General features: G+C 37.2%; 1 protein-coding gene across 1 annotated transcript in view; it reads right to left on the bottom strand.

Annotated features, from left to right (window-relative positions):
* Positions 1-7,800: 7,800 nt before the first annotated feature.
* Positions 7,801-13,773, bottom strand: part of mIF3 (mitochondrial translation initiation factor 3) — a 14,078-nt gene continuing 8,105 nt past the window's right edge. The window contains exons 3-4 of the mRNA XM_053796105.2: positions 10,852-10,992; positions 7,801-8,478 (exon numbers count right to left, since the gene is read on the bottom strand). Coding sequence (XP_053652080.2) covers positions 8,248-8,478; positions 10,852-10,992 — 372 coding nt within the window. The 3' untranslated portion in view covers positions 7,801-8,247. The remainder of the gene's footprint in view (positions 8,479-10,851; positions 10,993-13,773) is intronic.

Genomic DNA, 13,773 nt, shown 5'->3' with positions numbered 1-13,773 from the left:
TTCACCATCATTCACACAATCAGTCTTGCCAGAGGCACGCAAATACGGAAGTTTAGATGATTCTCCAAACAGGGAATATCCCCACCCCCTTCTTTAGAGTGCTTTCTTCTGTATTTCTTCAATTTTATCTTCAGAAATGACAGGAGCAAAGGGGCTAGTAATTTTTGTTAGGCATCAATTACTAAAAATTTTGAGGCTGAGCTTCTAAAATGAATACCTGGAGTATACCTGTAGAGGGTTCTGAGAGTCGATACCCCCACGGCCCAGTCTGTGACCAGGCCTCGTGGTGGATCAGGGCCTGATCAACCAGGCTGGTAATGTTGGCTGCATGCAACCCGACGTACAAACCACAGCCCGGCTGGTCAGGTACTGACTTTAGGTGCCAGTCCAGTGCCTGCTTGAAGACAGCCAGAGATCTATTGGTAATCCCCCTTATGTATGCTGGAAGGCAGCTGAACAGTCTTGGGCCCCTGACACTTATTGTGTTGTCTCTTATCATGTTAGTAGCACCCATGCTTTACATTGGAGGAATGTTGCATCATCTGCTGAGATGCAGCACAGATGGCAAGAGAGAATTGCCTGTTAATATGAAAAATGAAAGCTGGATGTCATAGCAATTAGCAAAACAAAGGTAAAAGTTATGGGAGAGTTTGAATTGAGAGTAAATGGGACTAAGTTGTGTGTAACTGAGAGAACAAGGAGCTAAGTAGTAGTGATAATGTTAAATATGGTACGGCCCTACTTATATGGCAGGTTAGGTTCCAGGCTACTGCCGGAAAGCGGGCATCGCCGGAAAGCAGAACGCCATATTTTCCTCTTATACGTAAATGCATGCAAATGCCAGACAACAAGTTTACACCAACTTAAGTTAGTAATAGAACAAGGCATTACAAAATACAATTAAAAGTAAAATACATACATTCATTACTTACCTTAAAATATTTGTAGTCTTAATGTAGGGCGAGAGGTGAGTAGTACTTATTTGTAGGAAGTCAGGTGTAGGTAGCCCTGGCTCCCCGTCCCAAACTTAATATACGGTAGACCATTATGTTACACGGTTTTATTTGGCATGTTTTGGTTATTGCACTACTGAAAAATTGCTGCACAATCTTATACAACACTTCGTAAAATTAACATGGTTCAGTTTGCTGAGGGGAAAAAATTTGGAGCGTCGCCCATGGAATATTTCTCCAACTCAGGCCTCTGCCTGGCTGTGGGTTAGACCATTTGGTCAATGGGGGAGACCTACCACCATCCATACACAATATTGAGTTTTCTGGTGAAAATGCTTAAGCTAATCATACAGCAGCAAGTAATTTCCCTGCTGAATTGCAGGAAATTATTTCTGAGGGTGGCTATGAGCCACAACAAGTGTTTAATGCTGATGAAACAAGTGTTTTTTGGAAGAAAATGCCAACAAGAACTTCTTATCAGTCAGCAAGAGAAAAGTGCGTTGGGCTTCAAGATGGCAAAGGATCGCTTCACTTTGCTCCTTTGTGGTACTGTGTCAGGTGATTTAAGTGTAAGTCCATGGTTATTTACCGCTCTTAAGAATCCTCATGCTTTGAAAGGTGTAGATAAAAACACCTTACCAGTAATTTGGAGGTCAAACTAGTCAGCATGGATGACAGAGGAAATATTTATTGACTGGTTTAAGCATGACTTTATTCTCGAAGTCAAGTTTTACATGCACAGCAACAACCTTGCATTCAAGGCTCTCTTCATTCTTGATAATTCTCATACCAATCCACAAGCTTTGCTGGATGTGACCCCACATATAAAAGTTGTATTTTTACCTCCAAATACAACATCTTTAATACAACCACTGGATCAGAGAGTTATTAAGTCATTCAAGTGTAACTACACAAAAAATGTTATGGAAAAACTAGTTGTATCAATGGACTCTTGACTCCAAACTGGCAGTACCAAGTTTCTGGAATAAATTTAACATTGCAGATGCCATCAGCTGTGCTAAAGTGCATGGAATGAAGTGCCCCAATCAACATTAAATGCAGGCTGGTGAAAGTTATGGCCTTCTGTAGTTAATTCTTGGACTGGTTTTCCCTTGCTTGAGAGTCAGGTTCAAGAAATTGCTCAGCTGGCAAGGATACTACCAGGTGATGGTTTTGAAGATATGGATGAAGATGTGAATGAGTTCTTAGAAGACGTGAAGACAGGAGTCCAGAGGAAATGTTGGCAGAGCTCGATGCACAGACACAAGAGAGCCACATAACAGAAGAATAATTGAAGAAGAACCAGCAGCAGTTTTGTGAGCAGTTCCATGTTGCTGCTAAACTAGCAGACTTTTTCACTGAAGAGGACCCTGACAAATCTAGAAGCAGTACTTTGAAATGGGGTCTAGACCAGCTGATGATGCCTTACTGTCAGCTGTATAATGTACTGCAGGGTAAAAGAGCCCAGAGATCCATTACAGAATTTATGCACACTCCAATCAACCATCGATTTTAGTACCAGAACCTCTACCATCCACTTCTGCTGACAACTAACAGCCATTCACCTCAGCCCAGTAGGGCCAAACCATGCATCTCCACTCTCTTCACAAACACCCACAATTTAATGTAAGGAATACTATTATTTCTGTTGCATTTTTAGTTTTAAGCAGTAAAAACATAATATATCATAACAATGAACTACAGTTACACATTCACTTTTATTTTTGTAGGATCTGTTGGTCTAAAAAAGAGTTGTTTGGCTTTTTGGGGGCTCCCAGGAATGTAACCTTATTTTTCCTATAAGTTCTTCAGTTTATCTAACACGGCATTTTCAGGAACCTAACTGCCGTGTAATATAACAGTCTACTATATGACATTTAAAGCAGCCCAGAGAGATAAAATACACATAGAGTACACTCATTATTTACCTTAAAATATGTGTACTCTTAATGTAAGATGAGAGGTATGTAGTATTTATTTGTATACAATATTTAATACAGCCTAGAGCCATATTATTACCATCAACATACCCTGCTCGCTGAGTTTAATTGTTTCTAACAACTACCTTTAGATGCCATCGTAAACGAAGGAAGAAGTAATAATAATTCATTTGAGAATTGTAAACAAAAGCGGTGTGTGTTAAGGGAAGTGACTGGGCCAAACGTAGATTCACGTTTTCTCTGGTGCTGGGCCAGAAAAACTTAATGTTTTCCCTCTGCCCAGCTACCACACCTCTATAGCATATAAACATAGCATGTTTATATGCTATGTAACATGTTTCTTATATAATTTTGAAAAGAGTATCATAGATGAATTAGTGAAAATGTCTATATTAACGTAAAATAAGACATTTAATGTGCCCAAGAGTGATTATTATTACGTATTAGTATTATTACTATGGCATTAAGACTAGAGGGGCACTCTTAGTGGTTTTAATGTGTACCTGCATGCCAGTACAGTGTGTAAGTATATTTAGGTACAGGTACACATAAGTATAATTATCAGAGTACATATAAAATATGCAATAACCTTAAAGTTTCCAAACAACAGAGAGATGTGCTCAGGAAAAATGTAAACAAACCGGGTGGGGCACACCGTATTAGACGGAGCCGTATAGCGAGTTTTGGTCATAATTTGAAATTGGCATATTAGTGGAACACCGTAAGGCGAAATACCATAAAGCGGAGCCCTACTGTACACAACTGTAAAAACAAAGATGATGTAAATATTTATGTGTAGGTTATAATAGTGTTTATATACCTGAAGGTGGGAGGAGAGATTTGGCAGTGTTAAGCAAATGTTGAGTTTAAAACCAAATGACAAAATAAATATGATACCTTCATGCTAAAGTAGGAGAAACCATAGAAAGGGTGGTAGGAAAGCTTGAGAATTTTAATTATGTTTAGAAATCCATAATTTCTTTCATATGAGTTAAATATAATTAAAAAGTTTTAAAGATACTTGTGCACCACTTCACTGACCAAGATGCATTAATTTCATATTACTGCTGTCAAAAGAAGCCATTTCAAAATAATTACTTTTCTTCAGTGGGCAAAATCCACTGGATAAACTGTACCTTTAACTCATTAATTTTCAAATTTTATACAAGTGTACCTGTGAATTTTATGTATAGTACTATATTATGTACACACAAGTACAGTACTTTAGTGCTTTTTTGCAATTTTTTAGCATTATTCTGCTTTAACTGACACTGATAATCCCTGTTATTAATTTGTTATATTGAGGATTTACTGTACTTGCACTCAGTTTAAACTTACCTTTACTTTTCTATGTATATCTTATTTCTTTTTCAACTGGATAGGGCTGATGCAAGATCAGGCCATGATAGTGATGATTCACAGAACCATTCACAGATAAGAAACCTTTTTTATGTGTACTGTACTTTTGACTTAATTTTTGTTACAGTGGTCCCTCAATAATAGTCGGGCTCGATAGTCGTCCTTTTCGGAAATCGTCGCGTTATTTTAGTCCAAACATTGGCTCAAATATGGTCAGTTGACTCTCTAATCGTCGTTCGTCCTGGACGCGTACTCACGGCTCTGAGCCGCCTCAGCCTCCCTTCCCAGCCAGTGTGCCATTGTTTACCAGTGAGCAACAGTCCCCTCACATGTTCATACGAAATACACCTACCATCCGACTTACGATCTGCTTGACATACGTCCACTCGACTTACGACCGTGCATCTGGCAGCTGGGCTGGGCCGGCTGATGCACACCACTGTACAATATTTGACAATACTCGCGGGGGCAATGTGTCATACAGGCAGCATCAGTTTGAGTAACCCTGCCCTATCAGAAGCATCATACTGTATTAACTGTACTAACTGGACAGTAAATTTCACCATGGCCCCTAAGATGAAGTCTGAATCTTGCACTGGAGTTTGTGGCAAGAAAGGCTCTTACTCTCGAACTCTCTGTTTTCACTGTTGCACATAAACCTGTCTGTATCTGTCTGCCTGTATATCTGTCTGTATCTCTGTGTGTCTGTCTTTATGTCTACCTGTGTGTCTGTCTTTCTGTCTACCTGTGTGTCTGTCTGTCTACCTGTGTGTCTGTCTGTCTGCATGTCTGTCTCAGAGCCACTCATTAAGAGTGTACTTGGTCTTGAAGATGCCATATTAATAATGATAATAACAATAATAATCACTGAGGCGCATTAAATGTGTATAAAACGTTAATATAGACATTTTGCTTAATCCATCTATGATTTTTTTTTTCAAAATTATATAATAAACATGCTACATAACATATAAATTAACAAATATGAGATGTTTTTCTGGTCGGCTTGACAGTGAACAGGAACCGTCCGTGTCCGGACTGGTAACAACAACAACAACAACAACGTTTGTTTATATAACTCGTGAACATTCTACATTCTCTCTCTCATTTATTCATTTAATCTTGTCTACTCACCTCTCACTCTACATTAAAACTACAGATATTTTAAGGTAAGTAATGAGTGGACACGATTATTATATTATAGCTTAATAATAATAATATTAATATTAGTACATATGTATTATTGTAATAATAATGATTATTAATATTATTATTAATTTAGGGCACTGGAGCAGAGATCCACTGTATAGCACTTTGTCTGGATTTTTTGGGTTATCCTAGGTAATTTATAATGTGTATGATAACTTGACTTACGTGTACCAGTGAGAGAGAGATACAAAGAGACAGCCACATTCGGTCAGCCAGTCAGCCAACTAAGCACCCACCCACCCAGCCAACCACAGACCTGGCCACCCAGCCAGCCAGCCAGATACGTATTACACATGCTCCAGAGTTGTTTCTCTTTACTTAGGGTATAGGTTATACAACATTCTGGCAGGATGACACTACCAGTGGTATTCTCCCATTCCACTGTGTCGACAATACATAAAGATAACAGTAACATATGATACTGTATGCGATGTAAAATTTACAATACATATCACTACCATGTATACATTATACACAGTACATAAATAATTAAAATACAACAAGATAAAGAATCACACATAAAGTGGGAGTTGTCACAGTTGCTCTTTGCTGATGACACTGTGCTCTTGGGAGATTCTGAAGAGAAGTTGCAGAGATTGGTGGATGAATTTGGTAGGGTGTGCAAAAGAAGAAAATTAAAAGTGAATACAGGAAAGAGTAAGGTTATGAGGATAACAAAAAGATTAGGTGATGAAAGATTGGGTATCAGATTGGAGGGAGAGAGTATGGAGGAGGTGAATGTATTCAGATATTTGGGAGTGGACGTGTCAGTGGATGGGTCTATGAAAGATGAGGTGAATCATAGAATTGATGAGGGGAAAAGGGCAAGTGGTGCACTTAGGAGTCTGTGGAGACAAAGAACTTTGTCCTTGGAGGCAAAGAGGGGAATGTATGAGAGTATAGTTTTACCAATGCTCTTATATGGGTGTGAAGCATGGGTGATGAATGTTGCAGAGAGGAGAAGGCTGGAGGCAGTGGAGATGTCATGTCTGAGGGCAATGTGTGGTGTGAATATAATGCAAGAGAAATCGTAGTTTGGAAGTTAGGAGGAGGTGCGGGATTACCAAAACTGTTGTCCAGAGGGCTGAGGAAGGGTTGTTGAGGTGGTTCGGACATGTAGAGAGAATGGAGCAAAACAGAGTGACTTCAAGAGTGTATCAGTCCGTAGTGGAAGGAAGGCGGGGTAGGGGTCAGCCTAGGAAAGGTTGGAGGGAGGGGGTAAAGGAGGTTTTGTGTGCGAGGGGCTTGGACTTCCAGCAGGCATGCGTGAGCATGTTTGATAGTAGTGAATGGAGACAAATGGTTTTTAATACTTGACGTGCTTTTGGAGTGTGAGCAAAGTAACATTTATGAAGGGGTTCAGGGAAACTGGCAGGCCGGACTTGAGTCCTGGAGATGGGAAGTACAGTGCCTGCACTCTGAAGGAGGGGTATAAATGTTGCAGTTTAAAAACTGTAGTGTAAAGCACCCTTCTGGCAAGACAGTGATGGAGTGAATGATGGTGAAAGTTTTTCTTTTTCGGGCCACCCTGCCTTGGTGGGAATCGGCCAGTGTGATAATAAAAAAAAAATAAAAACAACTATAGAAGTAAATTATGGTAAAAAGAATGAAATAATGATTGTTCATTACATTACAGTATTATGTAGATAGTTTATATAGGAAAGTTTTGACATCATGCCCTACCCAATATGTCGGCAATTTTCAAAGGTTCGACTTACGTCCATTTCGACTTACGACCGGTTGGTCAGAACCAAGCTTGGTCATAAGTCGGATGGTAGGTGTATTTCATAATATTCCATTCATTTTTGTGCTTGCAAGTGCTAAATAAGCTACCATGGCTCCAAAAAAAGCTCCTAGTGCCAAGCCTTTGGTAAAGAAGGTGAGAAATACGATTGAATTTAAGAAAAGCATCATTGAACAATATGAAAGTGGCATACGTGTGGCCGAACTGGCCAGGATGTATAACAAATCCCGTACAACCATACCTTCCATCATGGCTAAGAAAAAGGAAATCAAGGAAGCTGGTGTTGCAAAGGGGGTAAATATGCTGACAAAAATGAGATCACCAGTACTCAAAGAGGTTGAGAAGTTATTATTGGTGTGGATAAACGAGGAGGGGGAAGGAGGAGAAAGAAAGATGGAAGAAGGTGCCTTTTTCAGAAATTAAGGAGATTTTTGAAATGTGGGGTAGGATGGAAAGATTTATGGAGAAATATCACCCTCAGAAGGATGTTGCAAGCCATATTGGTGACTTGTACAGTGACAAGTCACTGTACTGTATGAAATCTGAAAATAGAAAAGAAAATTTACTTCTGACTTATCTACATTCAAAGACTTACTTTTAGCACAATTTTATTGAGTGAATTATTAAAAGCCCTATTAGAACTATTATACTACATCTGAGATATATACAAAGTAGAAACCTTCTATCAGTTCACAAGGTACCAAATATTCTGCCAGCAACTTTAAAATATGATTTTAATTTAAACATACACTTAAACAATTTAGATTCTTTCTCAGTCCCAAATGGCTTGCATTCCTGGTGTTTTAACTTGCATAAAAGTTGTCTGTAACCCTAAACTTATTAATCAGTGGAAAACGATAGTACATATAAAGGATGGTCATGTGTCACACGTTTGACGATACATCAAAATTCATAACACTATTTTTTCAGTATTATGTCTTGTGAAACTTGTTAGTAAATGCAGGTCAGTAACTCAGGTCTCTTTTGCTTTACAAGTATTATAACAACACTTATTGTTGTCATCATTATATACATTTAAACCTTAGCTCTTAGTCAACTCTGAAGATTCTTGATTTGAGTCTACCACTTGACTGTTATCGAGAGCTCCAGAAGCAGCATGATTCTCCTCATCGTGTATTTTAGCTTCTTTATCAGCTGTTTGTTCTACCTTTGGAGGGACAATGCTAAATTTGAAGTTTCCTGCTTTTACTCGTTGTTGTAAGATACGGCCTTTGTTGTTTATCTCTTTCTCTATCGCTGCAAAAATGTTTTCCTGCAAAATATAACAAGATAACTATGATATACAAGTTTCAACCAGAATTGCAATTTTTACAACTGATGACCCAACTTTTAAGTTGTAATATTCTTTTGTTGGTTTAAAATCTAAATAAATATATAAATTGCAAGATAAATTCAAATTACTGTACAGTACTCCAGTATTAACAAAATAGGTATTCCTTCAGTACTCATTATGCAGTACAGTACTGCATATTTAATTTGTAAAATGATAAGGGACTACTTAAGGATCAATATACAGTACTGTATTATACAACAATTACTCTGAACAAACTGTTATCCATGCCTTGTATGGGTTATTTGTACTGTGTCTATTCATTCTTTTTGGTTGTCAGTGAAAGATGTAAAGATTGTTTTTTCCCTCACTGGTCAACAAAAAAAAAATGGTTGCCAAAGATATTTGAAGGTATTTAGGGTATTTTGGGGTTGCTGAATTTGAAAATGGCAGTAGATTTTTCAAATTGGCTCTAGTTTGTAAAATATTGCATATTTATGTTCAATTAACAGGTAACTTAGCCAAACGTGTATATGTAGTGACAATCTGTATACAGTAATGGTTTTAATAAAGATTAGAATTTTATTTTAAATTATTTAATATTTAACAAAAGGAGTTGTATCGACAATGACCACGTGACAATATTGTAACCTTTATTTTGTTATTTTTTTCCATATAAACGTGAGTTCTTCATGAAGAGCCTGCTTACACAATCCCAATTCATTTTGCTACATTTGTGGTGAATACTTTGCAAAACAAAGAATAAACATCACAAATTTTGTAAAACAAGCTTGCTTATTTTGCAGTGGCACTTGGAGAATAAGATGAGTCTTGGGCTCCCCATATGGTTTGCAAAACCTGTGTAGAATGCTTATGCCAGTGGAAAAATAGGCATAGGAAAAGTTTAAATTTTGGTGTGCATACGATGTAGAGAGAGCTGAAAAACCACCACAATGGTTGTTATTTCTGTATGGTAAATGTGAAAGGTTTCAATCGATAAAAGAAAGTCAAGGGGGAATATTCTGATTTGGAGTCAGCAGAGAGACCTGTGCCACACAGCAAAGACATTCCCATACCAGTGTTTACAATACTGCCTGACCTTCCATTGTCAGATGCAGAAGAAACTTTAGGTTTAGTTCCTCCAAGAACTCGATGATCTGATACGTGACCTCAGTCTGTCAAAGCAAGCATATGAACTTTTAGCATTCAGACTAAAAGAAAAGAACTGTCTACAATAAGAAGGTAAAATAACTTATCAGACAAGAGAGGATGACTCCTTCCTTACTTCAGATAAGATGAAGAACTTGTATACTACAATAACATCCCTGGACTTCTTCGAATGGGACTTTAATATTGACCAGGAGATTGGCAGCTGTTTATCGACAGCTGCACTAGAAGGTTGAAATGTGTCTTATTGCACAGTGGTAACCATTATGCATCTCTTACAACTTCTCACTGAACAAAACTGTGCTGATAACCAACACAGACAAAATTCGTACAATGTTTTCATGTGCAGTAATTAGTGGTATCTGAATGATCTTACTATGTTAATCTGTTATTATATAAAATGAAGTGCTAGTATGTATTACATGATTTGACTTTTGCATGATCATAAAAACCATTTCAATGTTATTTATAAGTTAGCCCTGCCTGATCAATGTATTTTTCATATCTTTTGTGTGTTTCAATGGGATACCAAATTTATCAAAAACTAGAGGCAATCAAGCAAAACCAATGACATATTCAGCATCAGCACCACAAACTTACCCAGCGTAACATCATTGGCCAGAAAATGAGTATTGACCAGTGATATAATCCTTACATTGCCTGTTTTAATGCTTTAAATTCAGGTTTTTCAATAATTACTTTTTGTGTAACTTTTTCTTAGCTACAGTACTATTTATGTACAATTTAAATGGAAATTTTTAACTTTACATTTTTTTCTTTTCGAGTGAATGATGCTTCAGTTAATGTTATACACAAAGATTTCTTTAATTATTTTTTCAAAACTCTGCTTTGCATGCAATGAAACATAAATAACCTAGAGAATATAGTTTACAAATAACCTGCACACTTAGGAGAGGAAACATGGCATCATTTCAATTCATTCTGGACTAATGGTTTTCTAATACCAAGCAAAATTTAATCTGCAAGCAAATGAAAATGCAGGTTAAGGAGGTGCAAATTAAATACAGTACTGTCTTGGGTATTAAATTGTCTTTAATATTAGTCTCTAGGTGGAGAGTTATTTTAATGACCTACATGATGTAAGTAGGCTTGACAACCAGCTACAGTAAAGGTACATATATTTTATAATGCTGTCTTTTTCCAGCTTATTTTAAAACACAATCTTACCGCATCTTTATTTTCTGTTCCTCTAGACGTTATTGTAACTCTGATCTGATAACCTTTCTCTAACCACATCTTGATTTTCTTCTGTTTTGATTTCAGGTCGTGTGCAGCAATCTTGCTACTTATGGTCAATACTTTTTCTCCCTGAAAAATGTACAAAAAAATAGTAAACCCACTGTTTTTTACACATTTTTTTTTTATTAAGACATGCTACATAGAGCAGTATACTGTACTGTACTCACATTTTCTGCACAAGATATCAAATATTGCTTATTTATCTATTTAACCTCGGGAACTTCAATTGTAAGCACATACAGTGCAGTATCTTACTAGGCAACCCCCATCTTTATGAGTGATTTTCTTAGGAATTTGCTTAAATAAACCAGCAGACATTAGAAACATTTGTATAGGAAAGCTTAGTCAATGTTAATGTTACTGCTTAACAAATCAAAGTTGTCACTTGCCTAACTGAGAGATTTATGCACTTCTTACACTTGTCTTGACAATTCTAGACTACACTTGATCCCTAGCATTTATGAAATAGATGTCAGTCTACATTTATTTATTTATTTATTTATTTATTTATTTAAAAATTTGAGCACACATACAGAGGTACAACAAATACAGGTAAGAGCAGTATGCCAAAGCCACTTATACTATGCATAGCATTACGGGCTGGCTTAAAATTAACTTAAGATTAACTAAGCAATGATGAAATCAGTGATAAAACATTAATGTAAACAGGTTACTATAAAGCACAAGTAAGTATTACAAAGACAGGTCATATGGTTGTATGCATTGTTGTACATTCAGTAGAATGGAGTATTCTGTTAGGTAGTGTATTTAAAAAATAATAAAGTTAGATTGGGTTTTAGGTTTAACATCTATGTGATATAATTGTGAGAAACATTTAAGATATACAATTTATAAGGTTCAGTTATTCAGTATTTATTTGATTTTGGGTGAGTAAGTGATCTTTGAGAAGAGACTTGAATTTATAAACAGGTAGTGTTTCTTTTATATTTACAGGTAATGAATTCCAGATTTTAGGGCCTTTTATGTGCATTGAGTTTTTACATAGTGTGAGATGGACACGAGGAACATCAAAGAGTGATCTGTGCCTTGTGTTATGGTCATGTGTTCTGTTGAGGTTGGCAAGGAGATGTTTGAGGGGAGGGTTAATATCAGAGTTAAGTGTTCTATGTATGTAATAGGTGCAGTAGTAAGTATGGATGTTTTGTATGGTGAGGAGGTTTAGTGTATTGAATATTGGTGGAGTGTGCTGCCTATAGTGAGAATTTGTTATCATTCTAACTGCAGCCTTTTGTTGGGTAATTAGTGGTCTGAGATGGTTACTTGTTGTTGAGCCCCATGCACAAATTCCATAGGTGAGATAGGGGTAAATAAGAGAGTGATATAGGGCCAGGAGGGCTGACTGTGGAGCATAGTACCGTATCTTCGATAGTATGCCTACAGTCTTGGAAATTTTCTTAGAAATTTGTTGTATATGTGTATGAAATTTGAGTCTATTATCAAGGTGGATTCCTAAGAATTTTCCCTCTGTTAGCTTTGTGATAGGTGATCCGTTTATCATTATGTTAAGAGGGACATCTGTAGCTCTGTTACCAAACTGAATGAAGTAGGTTTTGTCAATGTTTAGTGTAAGTTTGTTAGTTCTCATCCAGGTAGATATTTTCTGTAATTCGGTATTTACAGTATTGGCTAGCGTGACTGGGCTCGGGTGGGAGAAGACGTATGTAGTGTCATCTGCAAATAGTGTGGGTTTGAGTAATTGCGAAGCATTTGGTAGGTCATTTATGTATAGGAGAAAGAGAAGAGGGCCAAGGACACTTCCCTGTGGGACACCAACTGTAATTGGTTGTGCAGAGGAGTTTGCCCCATTTGCATACACATATTGGCTTCTGTTGCTGAGGTATGACTTGAGGTAGTTGAGGGAGTGCCCTCTTATACCATAGTGTGACAATTTTACGTGGAGCAAGTCATGGTCAACTGTATCAAAAGCTTTACGTAAGTCAATGAAGATCCCCAGTGGGACTTCTTTTTTCTCTATTGCAGTGTATATATGTTCTAGCATGTGTATAATAGCATCATTAGTATTTTTATTAGGCCTGAATCCAAATTGGCAGGGGTTGAGTATGTTTTGGGAGATAAGGTAGGAGTAGATTCGTTTATGAATTAATTTTTCGAAGATTTTTGAGAGAGGGTGTAAGTTGGATATTGGCCTATAGTTATTCAACTCTGTTTGGTCTCCTCCTTTGTGGATCGGGGTGACCCTTGCTATTTTGAGTACTGTAGGGAAGGTGGAGGATTCAATGGATTTGTTAAAGAGTGTTGCAATGATTGGTGATAGCACTTGTGACAGTTTTTTGTATATAAAGGGTGGTAAGGTATTTAAATCTCCTGCCTTGTTTTTTAGTGTGTTGATAATAAGGGAGACTTCGTATGGGTTAGTCGGAGCTAGGAACAGTGTGTTCGGGTAGTTGCCGGTGAGGTAGTCATTTGGTGGGGTATCTGAGCTTGGGATTTTATTGGCAAGGTTTTGTCCTATAGTGGAGAAGAAATCATTGAGTCTGCTGTTTCTGTTGGTGGGAGTTGGGGTTCATCTGATTTTGCTAATTTTATTTCGCTATTTCGTGATATCTTTTTTGTTCCTAGAATTTCTGATAGGGTTTTCCAGGTCTTTTTTATATCACCTCGTAAGTTGGATAATCTGTTCTCATAATACAATTTTTTTGCCCTTCTTATCAGGCTGGTTAGGATTGACGAGTAACGTTTTGTTTGGTCTCTGGTTATGTGACCCATTCTGTACTGTTTTTCATATTGGTGTTTTGTATTTATGGATTTGAGAATGCTGGGTGTTAGCCAGGGACTGTTCAGTCTCTTAGCTGTCATCTGTTTAGTTTT

Source organism: Cherax quadricarinatus, chromosome 83 (assembly GCF_038502225.1).
Source record: "Cherax quadricarinatus isolate ZL_2023a chromosome 83, ASM3850222v1, whole genome shotgun sequence".
Taxonomy (NCBI): Eukaryota; Metazoa; Arthropoda; class Malacostraca; order Decapoda; family Parastacidae; genus Cherax; species Cherax quadricarinatus.
The sequence above is the reverse complement of the archived record's forward strand: the minus strand, read 5'-3'. Positions and strand labels throughout refer to the sequence as shown.